Source organism: Ceratotherium simum, chromosome 26 (genome assembly GCF_057802395.1).
Source record: "Ceratotherium simum simum isolate JZ-2026a chromosome 26, ASM5780239v1, whole genome shotgun sequence".
NCBI lineage: Eukaryota > Metazoa > Chordata > Mammalia > Perissodactyla > Rhinocerotidae > Ceratotherium > Ceratotherium simum.
The window spans coordinates 21038337-21055634 of NC_141925.1; the positions used below are offsets into that span (position 1 = coordinate 21038337).

The 17298-nt window shown below is 42.5% G+C and overlaps 1 protein-coding gene across 6 annotated transcripts in view; it reads left to right on the top strand.

Moving 5' to 3' along the window:
- The first annotated feature begins 411 nt into the window (after positions 1-411).
- The window catches only part of SLC5A11 (solute carrier family 5 member 11), a 43012-nt gene continuing 26125 nt past the window's right edge, over positions 412-17298 (top strand). Inside the window, exons 1-7 of one of the 6 annotated variants that reach the window (XM_004442682.3) lie at positions 412-546; positions 2968-3039; positions 6128-6232; positions 7666-7725; positions 14036-14140; positions 15398-15503; positions 16399-16479. In XM_004442682.3, coding sequence (XP_004442739.1) covers positions 412-546; positions 2968-3039; positions 6128-6232; positions 7666-7725; positions 14036-14140; positions 15398-15503; positions 16399-16479 — 664 coding nt within the window. Of the gene's footprint in view, positions 547-2967; positions 3040-6127; positions 6233-7665; positions 7726-14035; positions 14141-15397; positions 15504-16398; positions 16480-17298 lie in introns of those variants that run through there. The other 5 variants (XM_087449203.1, XM_087449204.1, XM_087449205.1 and 2 more) reach the window with 5 other exon arrangements.

The window sequence follows — 17298 nt, forward strand, 5'->3', positions numbered from 1 at the left end:
GACGCTGCCACAGCATGACCTGACAAGCGGTGCCTCCATGCGCTCCGGGGATCCGAACCCGGGCCGCCAGCAGCGGAGCGCACGCACTTAACCACTGCGCCACGGAGCTGGCCCCTAAATTGTTTATTCTTATTTATATTTTTCCAAATGAGTGGTTGAATCGGTAAGGATTAACTGTGGATTTGGTGTGACTTCATTGTAAATATTTGCTCGATGAATGTGTGAATAGATGGATGGTTGGATGGATCTGTCCTCCTGAGATCTGTCTCCATCACACATCCCTCCACGCGTGTCGTCTTGCTTGGATGCTCCAAAGAGGCAGCCAAGGAGAGGGTGAGAAGAATTACGCGGGGTTCTGGCATCTGACGCGCATTTGCACTTGCACAGGATTGAGAGAGTTCGTTCAGGACCATGGAAAGCGGCCCCAGCAGCCCTCAGCCCACGCAGTTGGATCCCCTGGAGACGTTTCCCCAGAGGAACCTGGAGCCAGGGGACATCGCAGTGCTGGTTCTGTACTTTCTCTTTGTCCTAGCTGTTGGACTCTGGGTAAGCCAGACCAGGGGGAGGGAGAGAGGGGAAGAAACTAGCTTAAGGTCATACAGTAATTAGAACTTTAAATTTTTAAAAATGCATTTAGTGTTGACTTTGTGTTGGGTACTGTGCTAGGCACTTTCACTTATGTTATCTCACGTAATTTGTACAGGTCCCTGAGGAAGATACTATTACTATACCCATTTCACAGATAAGGAAATGGAGGCACAAAGAATTTAAGTTCCTTATTCTGTTAGTAAGTTAAGAGAGCTGGAGTTAGAATCCCTGTCTCCTTCACTTTGAAGCCCATGCTGGGTTTTTAAAAAATTATTATTTAAAGGAATTTTTTTAAAGGCAACACAGTCACAAGGTTAAAAAATAAAAACAACTTAAAATGACATACAGTGAAAACTCTCACTACTACCCTTCCCTCCATGGGTAACCACTGTTATTAACTTTTTAGTACATTGGTGTGTTCTTCCACGGTTTCTTTATGTAAATGCAAGCAAATATTAATGTGTATATTTCCCTCTTTCTTAAATAGAAGATAGCTTATTATTACATACTGTTTTTTACCTTGCTATTTTTCACTTATCAGTGTCTCTTGGATATCTTTTCATATCAGTACATAGAAGCTTCCTCACATTCTTAAAAGTTGCACAGTATTCCATTAGATGATTGCACTATAATTTATTTAACCTGTTTCCTGCTGAGGATCATTTGGATTGTTTCCCATCTCTTACTATTACAAATTATGCTGCAATAAGCAAGTCTTGTACACTCATTATTTTGGATGTGTGCAACTATAATGTAGGATAAATTCTTACAACCTATGGAATTGTCAGGTTAAAGGATATTTGTATTTGTAATTATGATAGTTTGTCAAATTGCCCTCCATAGTTGTAGTACCAATCTGCACACACATCATTAATGTATGAGAGAAAGTCTGTTTTATCACATCTTCACCAATGTTGTAGTGTCAAACTTTCTCATTTTTTGTCAAACTGACGGGGAAACATAATATCTCAATGTATTGTTAATATATATTTATCTTATAATAAGTGAGGCTGTACACCCTTACATATGTTTAAGGACCACTTATTTTCTTTCTGTGAAGTATAGGTTCATATCTTTTGCCTATTTTCATTAGGTTCTTGCTCTTTTTCTTATCAATTTCTAGGAACTCTTTACATATTAAGGAGATTAGTAACTTTGGGATAAAGATGGTGCAGTGGAGGTGCTGCTATCTGATTTTCAGGTCACTTGGTACAAAGGACTTGAAAACTGTAGCCCACTAAGGTGCCCCTACTTTGGTCCAACTATTTGTGGATCATTTCTCTACTCTTACCCCTTAGCTTCACCTCCTCCAGTCAAGAAGGGGATAAAAGTGCTAGACATCCCAAAGACCATGGATCTGACCTTTTTCTGTTTCCCACAACTTAGCAGGACATACTGAGATGGATGAGATGTTAAGAATAAAGGCTTTTGACTCGGATGGCCTTGGGATCAGGGTTAGGGGTAGGAGTAGAGTTAGGGTGAAGGTTAGAGTTCCTGAGGATCTGTATTTTCACAGGAGATCCAGAAGACTCTGAGGTATTATTGGTATGGGAAATGCTGTATTTAGATGATCCCATTGGGCACAAGGAGTTCTTTATCTTAGAAAATACTTCCTGTGTCAGAGTTCCACAGGAATGAGCCACAGTGCGTATTCTATAGCAGTTGCAAGAATGCAAAGGTACCATTTCATGCTATCTCCTATCCAGTAAGAATTCCCTCACCAACATCTGTACCTAGAGGCTCAGAGAAGTTAAACAACTTATCCAAGCTACTTAGTGGCCAAAATGTCTCTCTTAAAACACCTTCAATGCCAGGAAGCTCACTCCTTGTAAAGATAGTTTTGTAGACCAGCTAATAACATGGACTCTGAAATCAGGCTGACCTGGGTTTGAATTCCCAGCCCTTCTGCTATCTAGAAATATGGCACTAGATAAGTGACATTACTTCTGAGCCTCAGTTTCTTCATCTGTTAGATTGGCCTAATGACACCAACCTCATAAGAGTTGGTAAGGATTAGAATGAGATAATGCTTTAAAATGCTTAGTGTAGTGCCTGGCACATAGTACTAACACTCATTAGATGGTATCCATCGTGAGCTATCATAGACAAGCCATGGGTCTGAAACTCAAAGGCCTAGGGGGGCCAAGTAGGTTATAATAAATGTGTGAAGCAGCGAGTGGTAGAGGCTGTGTTGACCTGAAGATGTCTCCTCTAAAGGCATTCACATTAAAATCTTCTTAAAAACCATGGGTCAAACAAAATATTTGATGTCCAAATCTGGCCCACTAGACTCCCAGTTTATAATCCCTGGCCTGGGCCATTTTGGGATGCCTTTGATTGCTAACATTTTTGCTCACCCACTCCTCTTCTTTGTTTCAGTCCACAGTGAAGACCAAAAGAGACACAGTAAAAGGCTACTTCCTAGCTGGAGGGGACATGGTGTGGTGGCCAGTAAGTGGTCTTTGGTTCACTTAAAACCACTTCCCAAAGAATCTTCAAGTGCTGATGTTCTGTCTAGCCTTTGCTCTCTCAAGACTCTTTGGTTCTATGCTGTCTGGAAGTCACAGTCTAAACTAGAGAAGGCTTAGCTTCAATTCAAATTTGTTTAAACAAAAAGAGAATTTATTAGCTCACCTAAAGGAAAAATCAAGGATTGGGCTGATTTCAAGTATGGCTGAGTGCAGGGGTTCCAGTGACATTACTAGAAGTAAAATTTAAAATGATTGAAATTATACATGTATGTTGTCTGCACACAATAGCATAAAATTAGAAATCAATAACAAGGAAATTTGGGAAATTCACAAATATGTAGAGATCAAACAACACACTCCTAAATAACCAATGAGTCAAAGAAGAAATCAGAAAGGAAATTAGAAAATACTTAGAGTTAAATGAAAACAAAAACACAAAATACCAAAACTCATGGAATGCAACTAAAGCAGTGCTTAGAGGGAAATTTATACTGTAAATGTCTGTATTTACAAGAATGTCTGTATTTAAAAGAAGAAAGAAATCAAACTAATAACCTAACTTTTCACCATAAGAAACTAGAAAAAGAAGAGCAAACTAAATCCAAAGTAAGCAGAAGGGACGAAATAATAAAGATTAGAGCGCAGATAAACAAAATACAGAATAGAAAAACATTAGATAAAATCAACAAAATCAAAAGTTAGTTCTTTGAAAAGATCAAAATTGACCAAGAAAAAAAGAGAGAAGTCTCAAATTTTAAAAATCAGGGATGAAGGTAAGTACATGACTACTAACTTTACAGAAATAAAAATAATTATAAGAGAATACTATGAATAATTGTCTGCCAAAAAATTAGATAACCTAAATGAAATGGACAAATTCTTAGAAAGACACAAACTATTGAAACTGACTCAAGTAGAAATAGAAAACCTGAATTATACCTATAAAAAGACCTCAAATTGGTAATCACAAAATTTCCCACAAAGAAAAGACAAAGATCAGATGGCTTCACTGGTGAACTCTTCCAAATATTTAAAGAAGAATTAACACCAATCCTTCATAAACTCTTCCCCAAAAATGTAAGTGAACACTTTCTAATTCATTCTACAAGTTGAGTACTATGCAGATACCAAAATCAGCCAGATATCACAAGAAAAAAAAACTATAGACAAATATCTCTTATGAATATAGACTCAAAAGTCCTCAACAACCCAAATCTAGCAACATATAAAAAAGATTTTATAACATGACCAAGGGAGATTTATTCTAGGAAAGCAAGGTTGGTCCAACACACAAAAACGTCAATCATAGACGTTTTTACATCATATCATAGAATAAAGGACAAAAGCCATATGATTATCTCAATACATGCAGAAAAAGCATTTGATAAAATCCAACACCCTTCATGATAAAAACACTCAACCAACTAGGAATAGAAAGAAAACTTCTTAACCTGACAAATGGTACTTACAAAAAACCCACAGTTGACATTATACTTAGCGGTGAAAGACAGAAAGCTTTCCCCCCAGTATCAGAAACAAGACAAGGATGTCCCCTCTCGCCATTTCTATTCAACATTTTACTGGAGGTTCTAGCCAGGGCAACTGTGAAGAAAAAGAAGTAAAAGGCATCCAAATTGAAGAGGAAAAAATAAAGCTATCTCTATTTGCAGACAACACGATCTTGTATATGGAAAATTCTAAGTAACGCAGGAAAAAACTACTAGAGCTAATAAATGAGTTCAGTAAGGTTGCAGAATATAAGAGAAATATTAAAAAATCAATATAAAATATTAACATTTTTATATATTAGCAATGAAAAATATGAAAATAAAATTAAGAAAACTCCATTTACAACAGCATCAAAAGAGTAAAATACTTAGTAAATTTAACAAAAGAAGTGCAACACATACACTGAAAACATCATTGGCAGAACTTAAAGAAGGACTAAATAATTGGGAAGACATCTTGTGTTCATTGGTTCGAAGACTTAATATTGTTAAGATGACAATACTCCCCAAACTGATCTACAGGTACAACATAATCTCTATCAAAATTCCTGCTATTTTTTTTTTTTTTTTTTTTTGCAAAATTGACAAACTGATTCTAAAATTCCTATGGAAATAATGCGAGGGACCCAGAATAGCCAAAACCATCTGAAATAGTAGAACAAAGTTGAAGGACTCACACTTCCTGATTTCAAAACTTACTACAAAGCTACAGTAATCCAGAGAGTGTGATGCTGGCATAAGGATAGATCAATGGAATAGAACTGGATGAAAACCAGAGACAGGAAAGTTGATAGGAGGCACAACAACAGCCCTCTCACAGACAGTTCTCTCTGCCTCTATCTCTCTGTCTCTCTTGCTCTGTGCTCACTTGATCTGCCTCTCTCCGCACGTCTCCTCCATTTTCCTTCCTCTCAGCAGAGTGGCAGTGATGAGCACATAGCTGAACATGCTACTCACCCCCCATCCCCCTACTACACACACACCTTCCTGGGTTACACAATCCCAGTCTAAGGGACCAGCAGAGATGGTCTCCCAGTTCTAGACTGCCAAGAGAGAGAATGTAATTGACCCAGCTTGGGCCAGGTGCCCAGGTCTGTCTGGTCCAATCAACTGAGACCAGAGATTGGGGTCATCAAGTACAGTCTTGGCCACTTAGAGTTCTACCAGAAGGAGGGCTCTCTACTTTGCTAAGTTAGAAGCAGAGCTGGGGAGTAACACAGGCTTCCTTATTCTCATCATGAGCACTTTCTACAATACCCCAGGGATGCTACAGACAGTTCAAGCTGTGCACTGCACAACCATAGGGGGCACAGTTCACATTTTAGGCATCATAGATATGCATAGTTATTATGTCAATTTCTGGTAGTTGGAAGCAAAAGATTCTTGGGGAAGGAGAGCATTTTTCTAATTTGTTAAAAGGTGCTAGATAGGCTAGGGATGGCCCTGCCTTCTCCACTTCCCCCTTTATCTTGGTCCCTTTGGAGCCTGGGAAGAATTAGGGGTGGGGAGAAGGTACCCCAGACCGTAGCTCCAAGGTCTGACTCGTCCATCTCCCCACAGGTGGGTGCATCCTTATTTGCCAGCAATGTTGGAAGTGGACATTTCGTTGGCCTTGCAGGATCAGGTGCTGCTACAGGCATTTCTGTAACTGCTTATGAGTTTAATGTGAGTATTTTACCAGGCGTGAACAGTTCGCTCTGTACTTAATAGGTGGATCCTGGGGCCAGTTGTGTGAATGCCTTGCACTTTTAAAAGTAGGTGGTGCTTTATGAAAAAACAAACAGGAAGCATCAAGGGCACCCCTGGTTAGCAAAACTCAGTTTGATCCACAAGTCTCAGGCTGTTTTGTGTTTCTTGATGGGGGCCCATATGGCTGCGACATCACAAATAAATGTATGAACAAGGCTCAGAATCTATCCCTTGTGGATGCAGAAGACGAAAGGTATCATGGGACCGGAGTGTATTTCTATGTATTAGATATCAATCGGCCATCACAAAAATTATTTGGTTCAGTGGTTCTTGACATTTTGCCACCCCACAGATACCCAAGAGATAAACCACACTCTCCTCTGTAGCAGGGCTCATTCAGGATATGATTTTTGCTGAGGGGGAGGAGATGCACTTATTAATAGTAATCTTCATCTTCATAACGACTTACATTTTTTTAAAATTTTATTTATATATTTTTTCCCCCAATGCCCCAGTAGATAGTTGTATGTCATAGTTGCACATCCTTCTAGTTGCTGTATGTGGGACGCCGCCTCAGCATGGCGGGAGAAACGGTGCCTCGGTGCGCGCCCGGGATCCGAACCTAGGCCGCCAGCAGCGGAGTGCACGCACTTAACCGCTAAACCACGGGGCCGGCTCCACGACTAACATTTTTTAAGTGCTTACTCTATGCCACAGACTTAAGTACACTACATACATTAGCACATTATGGGATTCAATTACAGACTAGAACCAGACTTCCTGGGTTAATTTCCTGACCCCACCGCTTACAAGCTGCGTGACCTTGGGCAAGTTACTTAACATCTGTGAACCTCGTGTATAAAATACTGATGATAATGGTACCTGCCACATGGAGTCATTGTGAGAAATAAATGAATTAATGCTTGTAAAGGGTGCAGAGGAGTACCTGGCGTATAGTAAGTGCTCAGTAAGCATCATCTCACTGATTTCCTTGCAACAACCCAGTGAGGCCATTTCATGGGAGACAAAAATGAGTCTCAGAGACCTGCGTAAACTCATCCAGCATCACCAGCTGCTCACCAGCATGGCCTACCTGACCTCACAGCCCTGTTTTAAGCACTGCCCAAGGAGTGGAGGGAACACAACGGGGTGAAGGGGGATGGAGCGACGTTTAGGAGACACTGAGCTAGGAGTCACAAAAAGCTTCTATTTCCTCTCTTCCCTACTCCAACCCCCCTCTCCCATTTAAACATGGAACTATGACCTCCCAGGCAGGGTGAGCTACCCAGCAAGGAAGAGACTGACACAGAAGCTGAGCCATGCCAGGTTACCTCAGGGTGCAGAGGAGAATCCAAATCGGCACCTTGATGTGGGCGGGAGCAGAGTCCTGACTCTGTTTTTTCTGGCAGGGCATATTTTCCGTGCTGATGCTGTCCTGGATCTTCCTCCCTATCTACGTCGCTGGTCAGGTGAGTCTGAGGGGGGTTGGGGTGCTATGGAATGAGGAGACCCTTTAGGAAGGTCAACCTTGCATTCCCTCCTTCCCACCTGTGGACATGCATCAGACAGTCCCTAAGAGGTCCCAGCGTTGATGAGGGATGATGCTCTGCTGAGACAGTTAGGAACCCTGCCCTTAGCCGTACCCACTTAGTAACCAACATTCAAGATACATACGCGGCTTTCAGAGGCTGGAAGAAACACTGGCTCAAAAAAATTTATTTAAATGCCAAAATACAAATATAAAACTTACAGTCTGTTTTAAATATTTAAGCCATGACATGTTACTGCCTTTAACTAAAAAAATATGATACAGTGATTTTTTTCTTCCTTTGCACACAAAACCGTAATAATTGAGTTATTTCTTGCTGATACGAAATGTCAAAATTTTTGTTACCAAATAATGCTGCTTTAGACTTTTTAAAAAGTAACTTTGAAAATCATTTCTAATCTTATTGACAGCTTTCTGTCCCCATCCTGTCTACACTTAATTCTGTTTTAGATGTTCTATGACATGGGGCAAGATCATACAATATCATAGGGTTATTCATAAAGCAACAATGAACTTTTTATTATGGAAATTTTAAAAATACACAAGGTGGAAAGAACTACTTAATGATCAGAGAAATCATTTAAAAAATCACTTTGGGGGGCCTGCCTGATGGTGTAGCCGCTAAGTTCGAGTGTTCCGCTTCGGCGGCCTGAGGTTCGCCAGTTCGGATGCTGGGTGCGGACCTAGTCACCACTCATCAAGCCATGCTGAGGCGGCGTCCCAAATAGAAGAACTAGAAGGACATACAACTACGTACGGGGGCTTTGGAGAGAAAAAAGAAAAAGAGGAAGATTGGCAACAGATGTTAGCTCAGGGCCAATCTTCCTCAAAAAATTATAAAATAGGGCCAGCCTGTGGCTTAGCGGTTAAGTGCATGCGCTTTGCTACTGGTGGCCCGGGTTCAGATCCTGGGTGCGCACTGATGCACCGCTTCTCCGGCCATGCTGAGGCCGAGTCCCACATACAGCAACTAGAAGGATGTGCAGCTATGATGACATACAACTATCTACTGGGGCTTTGGGGGAAAAAAAGGAGGAGGATTGGCAATAGATGTTAGCTCAGAGCCGGTCTTCCTCGGCAAAAAGAGGAGGATTAGCACGGATGTTAGCTCACGGTTGATCTTCCTCACACACACACAAAAATATATATATATATATAAAATAAAATAAAAATAAAATAAAATAAAATAAAAGAGAAGAAATATATCTTTAAAAAAAAATCACTTTGGGGCCAGCCCCACTGGACTAGTGCTTACGTTTGGTGTGCTCTGCTTCAGCGGCCCGGGTTCGGTTCCTGGGCGTGGACCTACACCACTTGTCTGTCAGTGGTCATGCTGTGGTGGTGCCTCAAACACAAAAAGAGGAAGAGTGGCAATAGAAGTTAGCTCAGGGCAAATCTACCTCAACAAAAAAGAAAAAGAAAGAAAATCACTTGGTACCAGAAGTAGTGCAGTCTGTGTAAAGGAGCTGTGATGTTCAGATGAATAACCTCACTTAAAGATAATACTGATTAAAAGCAAGGCTTTTGATGAGTGAGGGGCCTGGATCTGCCCACTCCCACTTGTGACTAGCTCCCACATAGGCAAAATATCTGGGCTATAACAATACTGGACTGGGAGTGAGGCTTTCTGGGCCAAAGTGTCAGTAAGTATTATTGAGCTTCTATTATGGGAAGGAGTAAAGGATGTGGAGATGCAGGTTAGTTCATAGGTAGGGTGGCCAGACCTTCTCAGCTGATGGTTTCCATTTTCTCTGGCAAGTAGAAGACAATGTCATCTGCTGAGGGTGAGGGAGGAGCTCGTGTGGCTGAAGGCTGAGAAGAGGCACGAAGACTTGAACTGACTCCTGGAGTTGTTTGTAATAGAAATACCTGAGAACAACAGCAGTGTCTATCAATAGGGGACTGGGCAGCCGTCCTCTGGAATATCAGGCCGTGACATTGATAGAGTTGTGCTGTCGTGAAAGGATCTCCAAGCTATATTGTTCAATAAAAAAGTCCCTGGATCTAGACTTTTTTCTTTTCTTTCTTTCTTTTTTTTTTTTTTGGTGAGGAAGATTAGCCCTGAGTGAACATCTGTTGCCAATCTTCCTCTTTTTGCTGAGGAAGATTGGCCCTGGGCTAACATCTGTTGCCAATCTTCCTCTTTTTACTTGAGGAAGATTTACCTTGAGCTAACATCTATGCCAATCTTCCTCTATTTTGTATGTGGGTCGCCACCACAGCATGGCTTGACAAATGGTATAGGTCCATGCCTGGGATCCAAACCAGCGAACCCTGGGCTGCCGAAGTGGAGTGTGCGAACTTAACCACTATGCCACTGGGCTGGCCCCTCTTAATGGTGTTTTTTGATAAACAGATCTCAATTTTAATTAAGTTTAATTTAATTCAATTCAATTTAATTTAATTTAATTAATAGTCACATTTATCACTTTTCCTTAATGGTTACTGCTCTTTATATCTTGTTTAAAAATTTTTTTTTCGTACACCAAGGTCATAAAGATATTCTCCTATATGATCTTCTAGAACTTTTCACACTTAAGTCAATTATCCACTTAGAATTGATTTTTGTCTACTATATTTTGAGAATAGGATAATGCTAATATTACCCATCAAGAAAATTACAGACCAGTTTCACTTATGAAAATGGAAAATAAACTATACTTCTTAGGGACCCACCCTACTCTCCGTTCACAGTGTTCTTCCCTGAGTTCATTCATTTTTTCATACATTGAGGAAGGATTTATTGAGCTAATTGCCAACTGTATGCCAGGCACTGCTCTAGCAGTTCGTCATCCTCACCAGGCTCTCGACTTCCCCGGACCATTACAATCCTTTTCTCTCTTGCTGGAAGGTTTTCCTTTTCCTTCGTGGTTCAGTTAACTTCTATTCATCTTCCGAATCCCGTTTCAAGCAACAATTCCTCCAGGAAGCCCTTTCTGACCTCTCTGATTAGGTTAAATCTCCTTCTTCGTTGTATGTGCCATAGTTGCTGTTTTGCATTTGCTTGTGAGATTATTAAATTAATATGTCTCTCCCATTAGACTGTGTGCCTCTCCCACTAAACCAGGTTGATCAAGCTCAGCAGTAGTGACATTTTGGGTGGGATAATTCTTTGTTGTATGTGTGTATGTATGTGGGTGGGGGGTATTCTGTGCATTGTGGGATGTTTCCAGCATCCCTGGTCTCTACCCACTAGATGCCAATAGCACCTCCCAAATTGTGGCAGGCAAAATGTCTCCAGACTTTGGCAAATGTTGCCGTGGGAGGTACAAAATCTTCCTCCGTTGAGAGCCACTGCACTAGACTGTGTGTCTCTCCCTCTAGACTGTGGGCTCCAGGAAGGCAGGAACCATCTCTGTTTTCTCCCAGTGTCTAGAATAGTGCCTGGCACATAGTAGATGCTCAATAAATATTTGTTGAAATGACTCAATAGCAGGTCTTACATGAATTCAGAGGGAAATGATATGAGGAATGAGTTGACACCCAACAGGAGGCACTAGTTATGGACTGGAAGTCTTTGTCAAGTCCCAAAGCAGAAGTCATCAAAGTTAGCAAATGAGAGAGTTGCATTGATGAAAATTTTGAGATTTTCGGAGGTGAATGGGGTCCTGGAAATGACGAGGTTCAGGTATTGGTCAGAGAAATGGGTTGCTGAAGTGGAAATGCCCAACGGTTTTTGCAGCTGAGCAAACTAAGGTACTGTACGAGGTGCCACATGTAGATTCTCTGCACTGTCCTTGAAGCTGCTTCCAGACTCGGGGAAAGTCTAGAAAGAGAAGAAGACAGTGATGGAGCTGAAATCCTCACTGAAGGTTGGGCAGGGACCTGGGGAGGGTCATTGGTGCGCGTAAGTAGTTATAGCCGGATGGCGTAGGTTTCTGAGGAAGAGGGAGGGATTTTACATGAGGATGAAGCGTGACAGTCTGGATGTGATTCGAGGGAGAGTACACAGATCCTAAAGTGCCCTCACCCCCCACCATGACCAGGAGATGAGGAGCATCTGAGGGAGCGAGAAGCCTTGAGCAGCAAGGAACTAGGGTGGTCATCTCCCAGGGCAGCTGTCATTTGCTGCTTTTATTTCCTATTAACATTCATCCAGCTCCAACCAGAGAGTGGTTCCTGTGTTAATAGCCAGTCATTCCTCACCTCTCTATCTGTCTGTCTGTTGCTCTCAACCTTGCTTGCTGGCAAATTGCCTTCTTAACTACTTCATAACAAACAGCCCAGGCTCTGCCTCCCATCTGTGAGCTGGCTTCACATTTCTTTTGAGTTTGATCTCTAGATACCAATACTGCTTGCCTTCTGATGACTTTCATCCTTCCTTCCTTTCTTAGCTCATTAGAAACTTCCAGAGTGTGGAGGCTGTATTGCCCTCTCTAGAATGAAACAAAGGTCAATTGATAATAAAGGCTGTCAGCCAATGATAGGAGGCTAGTTTCCAAACAAGACCAGCTAGTAGTTGTCATTCACAGATAAGATAGTGAATCCACTTGAGGAGCATCTTCCTTGGTCCACTTATCTGGATGGGCCGAAGCTCTCATGCACTCTGTCTAATTAGCTTTCATACCATCACCAAGAGTGTGTCCATTCAATATGGTTTGATTGAATCTCTCCATGTGTTATTTCCTGATAGAATATGAGTACAATGTACTTCTGAAAAATCCCTGCTGTGTTTGCTTTGCAGCAAATCAGAAGGTTGAGGCAAGACATTCATGAAGGTCAGAATCCCAAATTGCCCATTTGGGGTGAGGGGGAGGGAAAAGAAGCTTTTTTCTATTTTAATATGTCCATTTATTCCTGGAGCTCATTTTTTTTTTTGGCCACTGTTTTATTGTGAAAAAAATTTCAAACATACATCAAAGCTGAAATAATTTTACAGCAGACACCCTTATATTCTTGAATATCCAGATTCTACCATTAACAATTCACTATTCTTGAATCAAGTCTGGCCATCTAGTCTCTCCCAATATCCCCTCCCAGCTTCCCCTGTCTTCACAATCTGACCCTGGAATGGATGGTTTGCCATTCATCAGATCGTGGTTGGGTACCTATTAGTCTCCTCCCTGGGTTAGACTTGGGGACACCCAAGAAGCAACAGCCTGGAGGAAGGGCTGCAAACATCTCTGCAAATATCAGCATTACTCTTTCCTTCCCCATCCAAGATCTAATACCTCATGGAAGAATAGTTGTTGGTTTGAGGTCCCAGAGTCTAGACATGGCATTGTCTCAACTCCAAGTCTGGGAGTACGGTGAGTGTGAGGAGATTGGATAAGCACACACCAAACCCCAAGAAAAGTGTCACCCAGATAATGGTTCTCAGCAGCATGGCCCAGTCCTTGGGGTGCTAATGACAGCTGGCTTTGGACCACCCACCCTAGGGCCATATAATTCAGGACCTCCCTGGTGAAGTAGGTCTCTGGTCTTTCTGCTGTCTCTGGAGCCTGCACATTTTGCTACTAGAATTCCCTGCTTTTCCTGGTAATCTGGCTAAAGGTTTACAGTAGAACAATTTCCCCAAAGTTTGGGACATGGACAAATGGAGATTCTTGAGATGATTTTAGGTGTTAGACGAGGGGCCAATGACACTGAATCACATCGTGAAGTTATTTCATTTTCCATTATCTTTCAGTGGTTGAATGAACTCAAGGGGAAAGTCTCATGTTGGTGCTAGTATGCCTTTAACACCTGTCCAACACTTCTCCAACAACTCTTTTTTAAAAAAAAAGAATGAGTAGGCCTTGGGCCCAGAGTCTTTGGTATGCAACAGTAAGTTGCCAGAAAAGATTAGAGAATAAATGAATTGTTTTATTATCCATGTCTTTATTTTTGCTGCTTCCCTTAAATTTAGGATTGATTTTCCATTTACAGTGGTGATTTGAAGTTTTCTTTTTAGATAAATTTATTTAAATATAAATGTGATTCCATTTAAAGAAAAACATTAAGTAATTAATCATACAGGAGGCAGCAAAAATTGAGATGGGGGTACACAAATTTCTCGCATTTGGGATATGTGATAGTTGGGTACATACCCCTCCATAGAACCCCAGTTCCTCCACACCCCATCCCTTTGCCTCCATTTTCTCCTCTCTTCTTAAGTCTCCCATTGAGAATCCCAAGACCATCTGTGCTTCTGAGTTTGGGGAGGAGGGGGGTGGAGGCAGGTGGGCTGGTGCCCTGAGGCTACGTGCCTGACATCAGCTGGGTGGTGAAAGCTCACCTCTGGCCCCCAGGTCACCACGATGCCAGAATACCTAAGGAAACGCTTTGGAGGCAACAGGATCCCCATCATCTTGGCTGTGCTCTACTTGTTTATCTATATCTTCACAAAGATCTCGGTAAGGAGGGGACACAGCCTGGCCACATTCCTGCAACATGGTGAGAAGATAAGTTACAGCCCATTGCTGAGGGTGTCTCCTTCCCAACCACTTTCTCCTCCTCTTGGGGCTTCAGGGAGGTTAGAAGAAGGTGGGAGGAGTGGGGGAGAGGGTAAGCATGGGCAGAGAAAGTCGGGAGAAAAGGAAGAGGGAGGGACTCCCTCCCCCAGCTCCTGCCAAAGCTTCTCTGACAACATCTCAGGATGTGGCAGGTCTCTGAATGGGAGCCCTGCCTACCCTTGGGTGGGGCTCTTGTCTTCCTCCTGGGATGAGATAGTGATCAGCTGTTAGTCAGATGTGCTGATGGTCCATTGGGCTGCCCTATCCTGACCTTTGGATGGGTAGATCTCCTTGAAAGTGGCCAAGAACTGATGCATTGCAACCTCCAGGCACGTGCTGCTCAGCCGACCTGCCTCACGCTCATGCTGTCTTCTCTTTCAGATGGAGCTGGGGGAGAGCTTGTCCTATATGAGGAGGGTGAGAGGCGGGCAGGGGAATTCCATTCAATCCAAACAACAATGACTGACTCTATGCTGGCTCCAGAAGTGAGAGACAGATGGAGAAGGACAACATCCTTTTAGAACTCTCTAGCTATAGATGTGGGGAAGCCTTCACAAAGGAAGTTACATATGAGGAGTTTTCCAGTTAGAGAAAGGGAGATTGGCCTTCCAGACAGATGGACTAAAACAAATTACACTCAGAGGCATGGATGAACATGACTTGTTAGGGAAACAGGGAGTATTTCAGAGTGCCCGGAGGACTGCGAATATGAAGTGAGTAGAGGAAATGAGGCCAAGAGACAGGCAAACCATGGAGGGCCTGGCATGCAACTCTAACTTATTTATTTAGACACTATCTTGGGGGCAACAGGGAGCCACTGAAAAGTTTTAATGGGGAGGAGAAGGATGATATGATCATGATGGTATGTGATAGAGGTTGCAGTGTGGAGGATGGAGTGTAAGAAGACCAAGAGTAGCAGCAGGAAGACCATTGAGGAGGTCGATGTATTAGCCAGTGAAGGGGTCTCAGACATAATCGCCCACAGGGCTCCGGTTTGAGACCTCTGATCCGGGAAGAGAGAGATTAGATGAACAAAGGACAATATATGATTCTTCTGTGTTTGCCAGCTCTAGGCCAGGGCCTGGTCTTGGGGAACCTGTGCTACAAATATCCATCCCTTCATTCATTCTTTCATCCATCAACCTCATGTCTCTACAGGTGGACATGTATGCAGGCGCCATCTTTATTCAGCAGTCTTTGCACCTGGATCTGTACCTGGCCATAGTTGGGCTGTTGGCTGTCACAGCTTTATACACTGTTGCAGGTATGACTGAACAAGAGGTGATGCTGGGAGAGATGCCAGATCTGTCCAGATTTGCAACCATTATTGTCATTACAAAGATTTTTCCAGGCAGCGAAACTAACAAGAATCCACTGAGACCAACCACCATGATCCTGTTTGGGAAACCTCTTATGGCTCTGAATACCTGGTACTCACATCCTTTTTCCAATGTTAAAAATAAAGGTGTTCAGAGCTTGGGGACTGTGGCCCAAACACTGCTTCCTATATCAGTTAGAAATTACTGTGTAACAAACCACCCACAAATTTAGGGACTTAAAACAACAATGGTTTATCGTTCCCCACAGTTCATTCCATGGGTTTCCTGGGTGGTTGTTATGCTGCTCTACCCTGGATCAGTTGAATTGTGGTTGGATGGCACATGGAACAGCGGGCTGAAACAAGATGGCTCCACTCAGGTGGTTTGTGGTTAGCTTGGGCTGTCAGCTGGGCTTTCCCTCCATGAGGGCCATCATCCTCCATTAGGCTAGACTGAGCTTCTTAAAGAAGCATGGTGGTCTCAGAGCAACACGAGAGCAAGAGCAGTAGCTGCAGGGCTCCTTGAGGCTTAGGCTTGGAGCTGCACGATATCACTTCCATCATATTCTGTTGGTCAAAGCAAGTCATGTGTCCAAGGGGTAGAGAAATCATATTTAAGGGGTAGAGAAATCAACTTCATAACATGAAAGGAGCAGCAAAGCCACATTGTAAAATGGGCATGCACTCAGGAAGGAGATATTGTGGCCATCTTTGCAAACAATCAACACTAAGAAATCTCCACAGTCAGGTCTTGAACTTCCAGGTTCCCTCTGCAACTCACAGTAGCTCCTCTCCATCAGAGTACCTGACTCTCACCTCAGTGCTAATCACCCCCCATCAGGTGGCCTGGCTGCTGTGATCTACACGGATGCTCTGCAGACCCTGATCATGCTTACAGGAGCGCTCACCCTGATGGGCTACAGTAAGTGGGGTCCCAGGTCACTTGGGTGGATGACAGCACCTCTCTCAAGCAGGGACATCTGCTGTTATCACTGGGATCAGCAAACCCAGCTGTCAAAAGCATACTACTTGGGCATTCCTGCTTGAGGCATGGCTATTTTAGCTGGAAGAGAACTGTGCTTAGCATGGAAACTTACTGTTTTTTAAGTTAAAATTAATAGCTCCTTCTATATTGATATGGGCAAAAGATTGAATAAATAAATAAAAGGAGGTGAAGGGACAACTCTTCCTTACAGAAGAATTCCAGTTAATAAATGCAGATGGAGTGAGGGGAGTAGAATATCACCATTACAACGTCACAGTAATAATTGCTGCAGGCAAGATCTGATGATAAATGCCAAAGTTGGTGGGTGAAAGTTTATGAAGAAATAGGATATTTGCATGATCTCAAAATATCGCATCCAAGATATTTATTAATTGCAAAGGGTAATATAGTCACTTTACAGTGGAGAAACCTGGCCCACACCACTGTAATTAAGTGATCAAGGTTAATATCACCAGTTATAAGACATTGCTATCACGTAGCTCTTGATATGGTGCACTGAGAAGGACACAACATCACCTCTGTGCCATCCTTGCCAAAAGTACATAACCTCAACTTAATTGCGAGTAAATGTCAGGCAAACCCAAATTGAGGGACGTTGTGCAAAATATCTAACCAGTATTCTTCAAAGGTGTCAAGGGCATGAAATAAAGACAGACTAAGGAACTATTGCAGAGTAGAGGGAACTAAGGAGGCACAAATAAATGCAAAGTGGGATCCTGGGTTGGATCTCAGAAG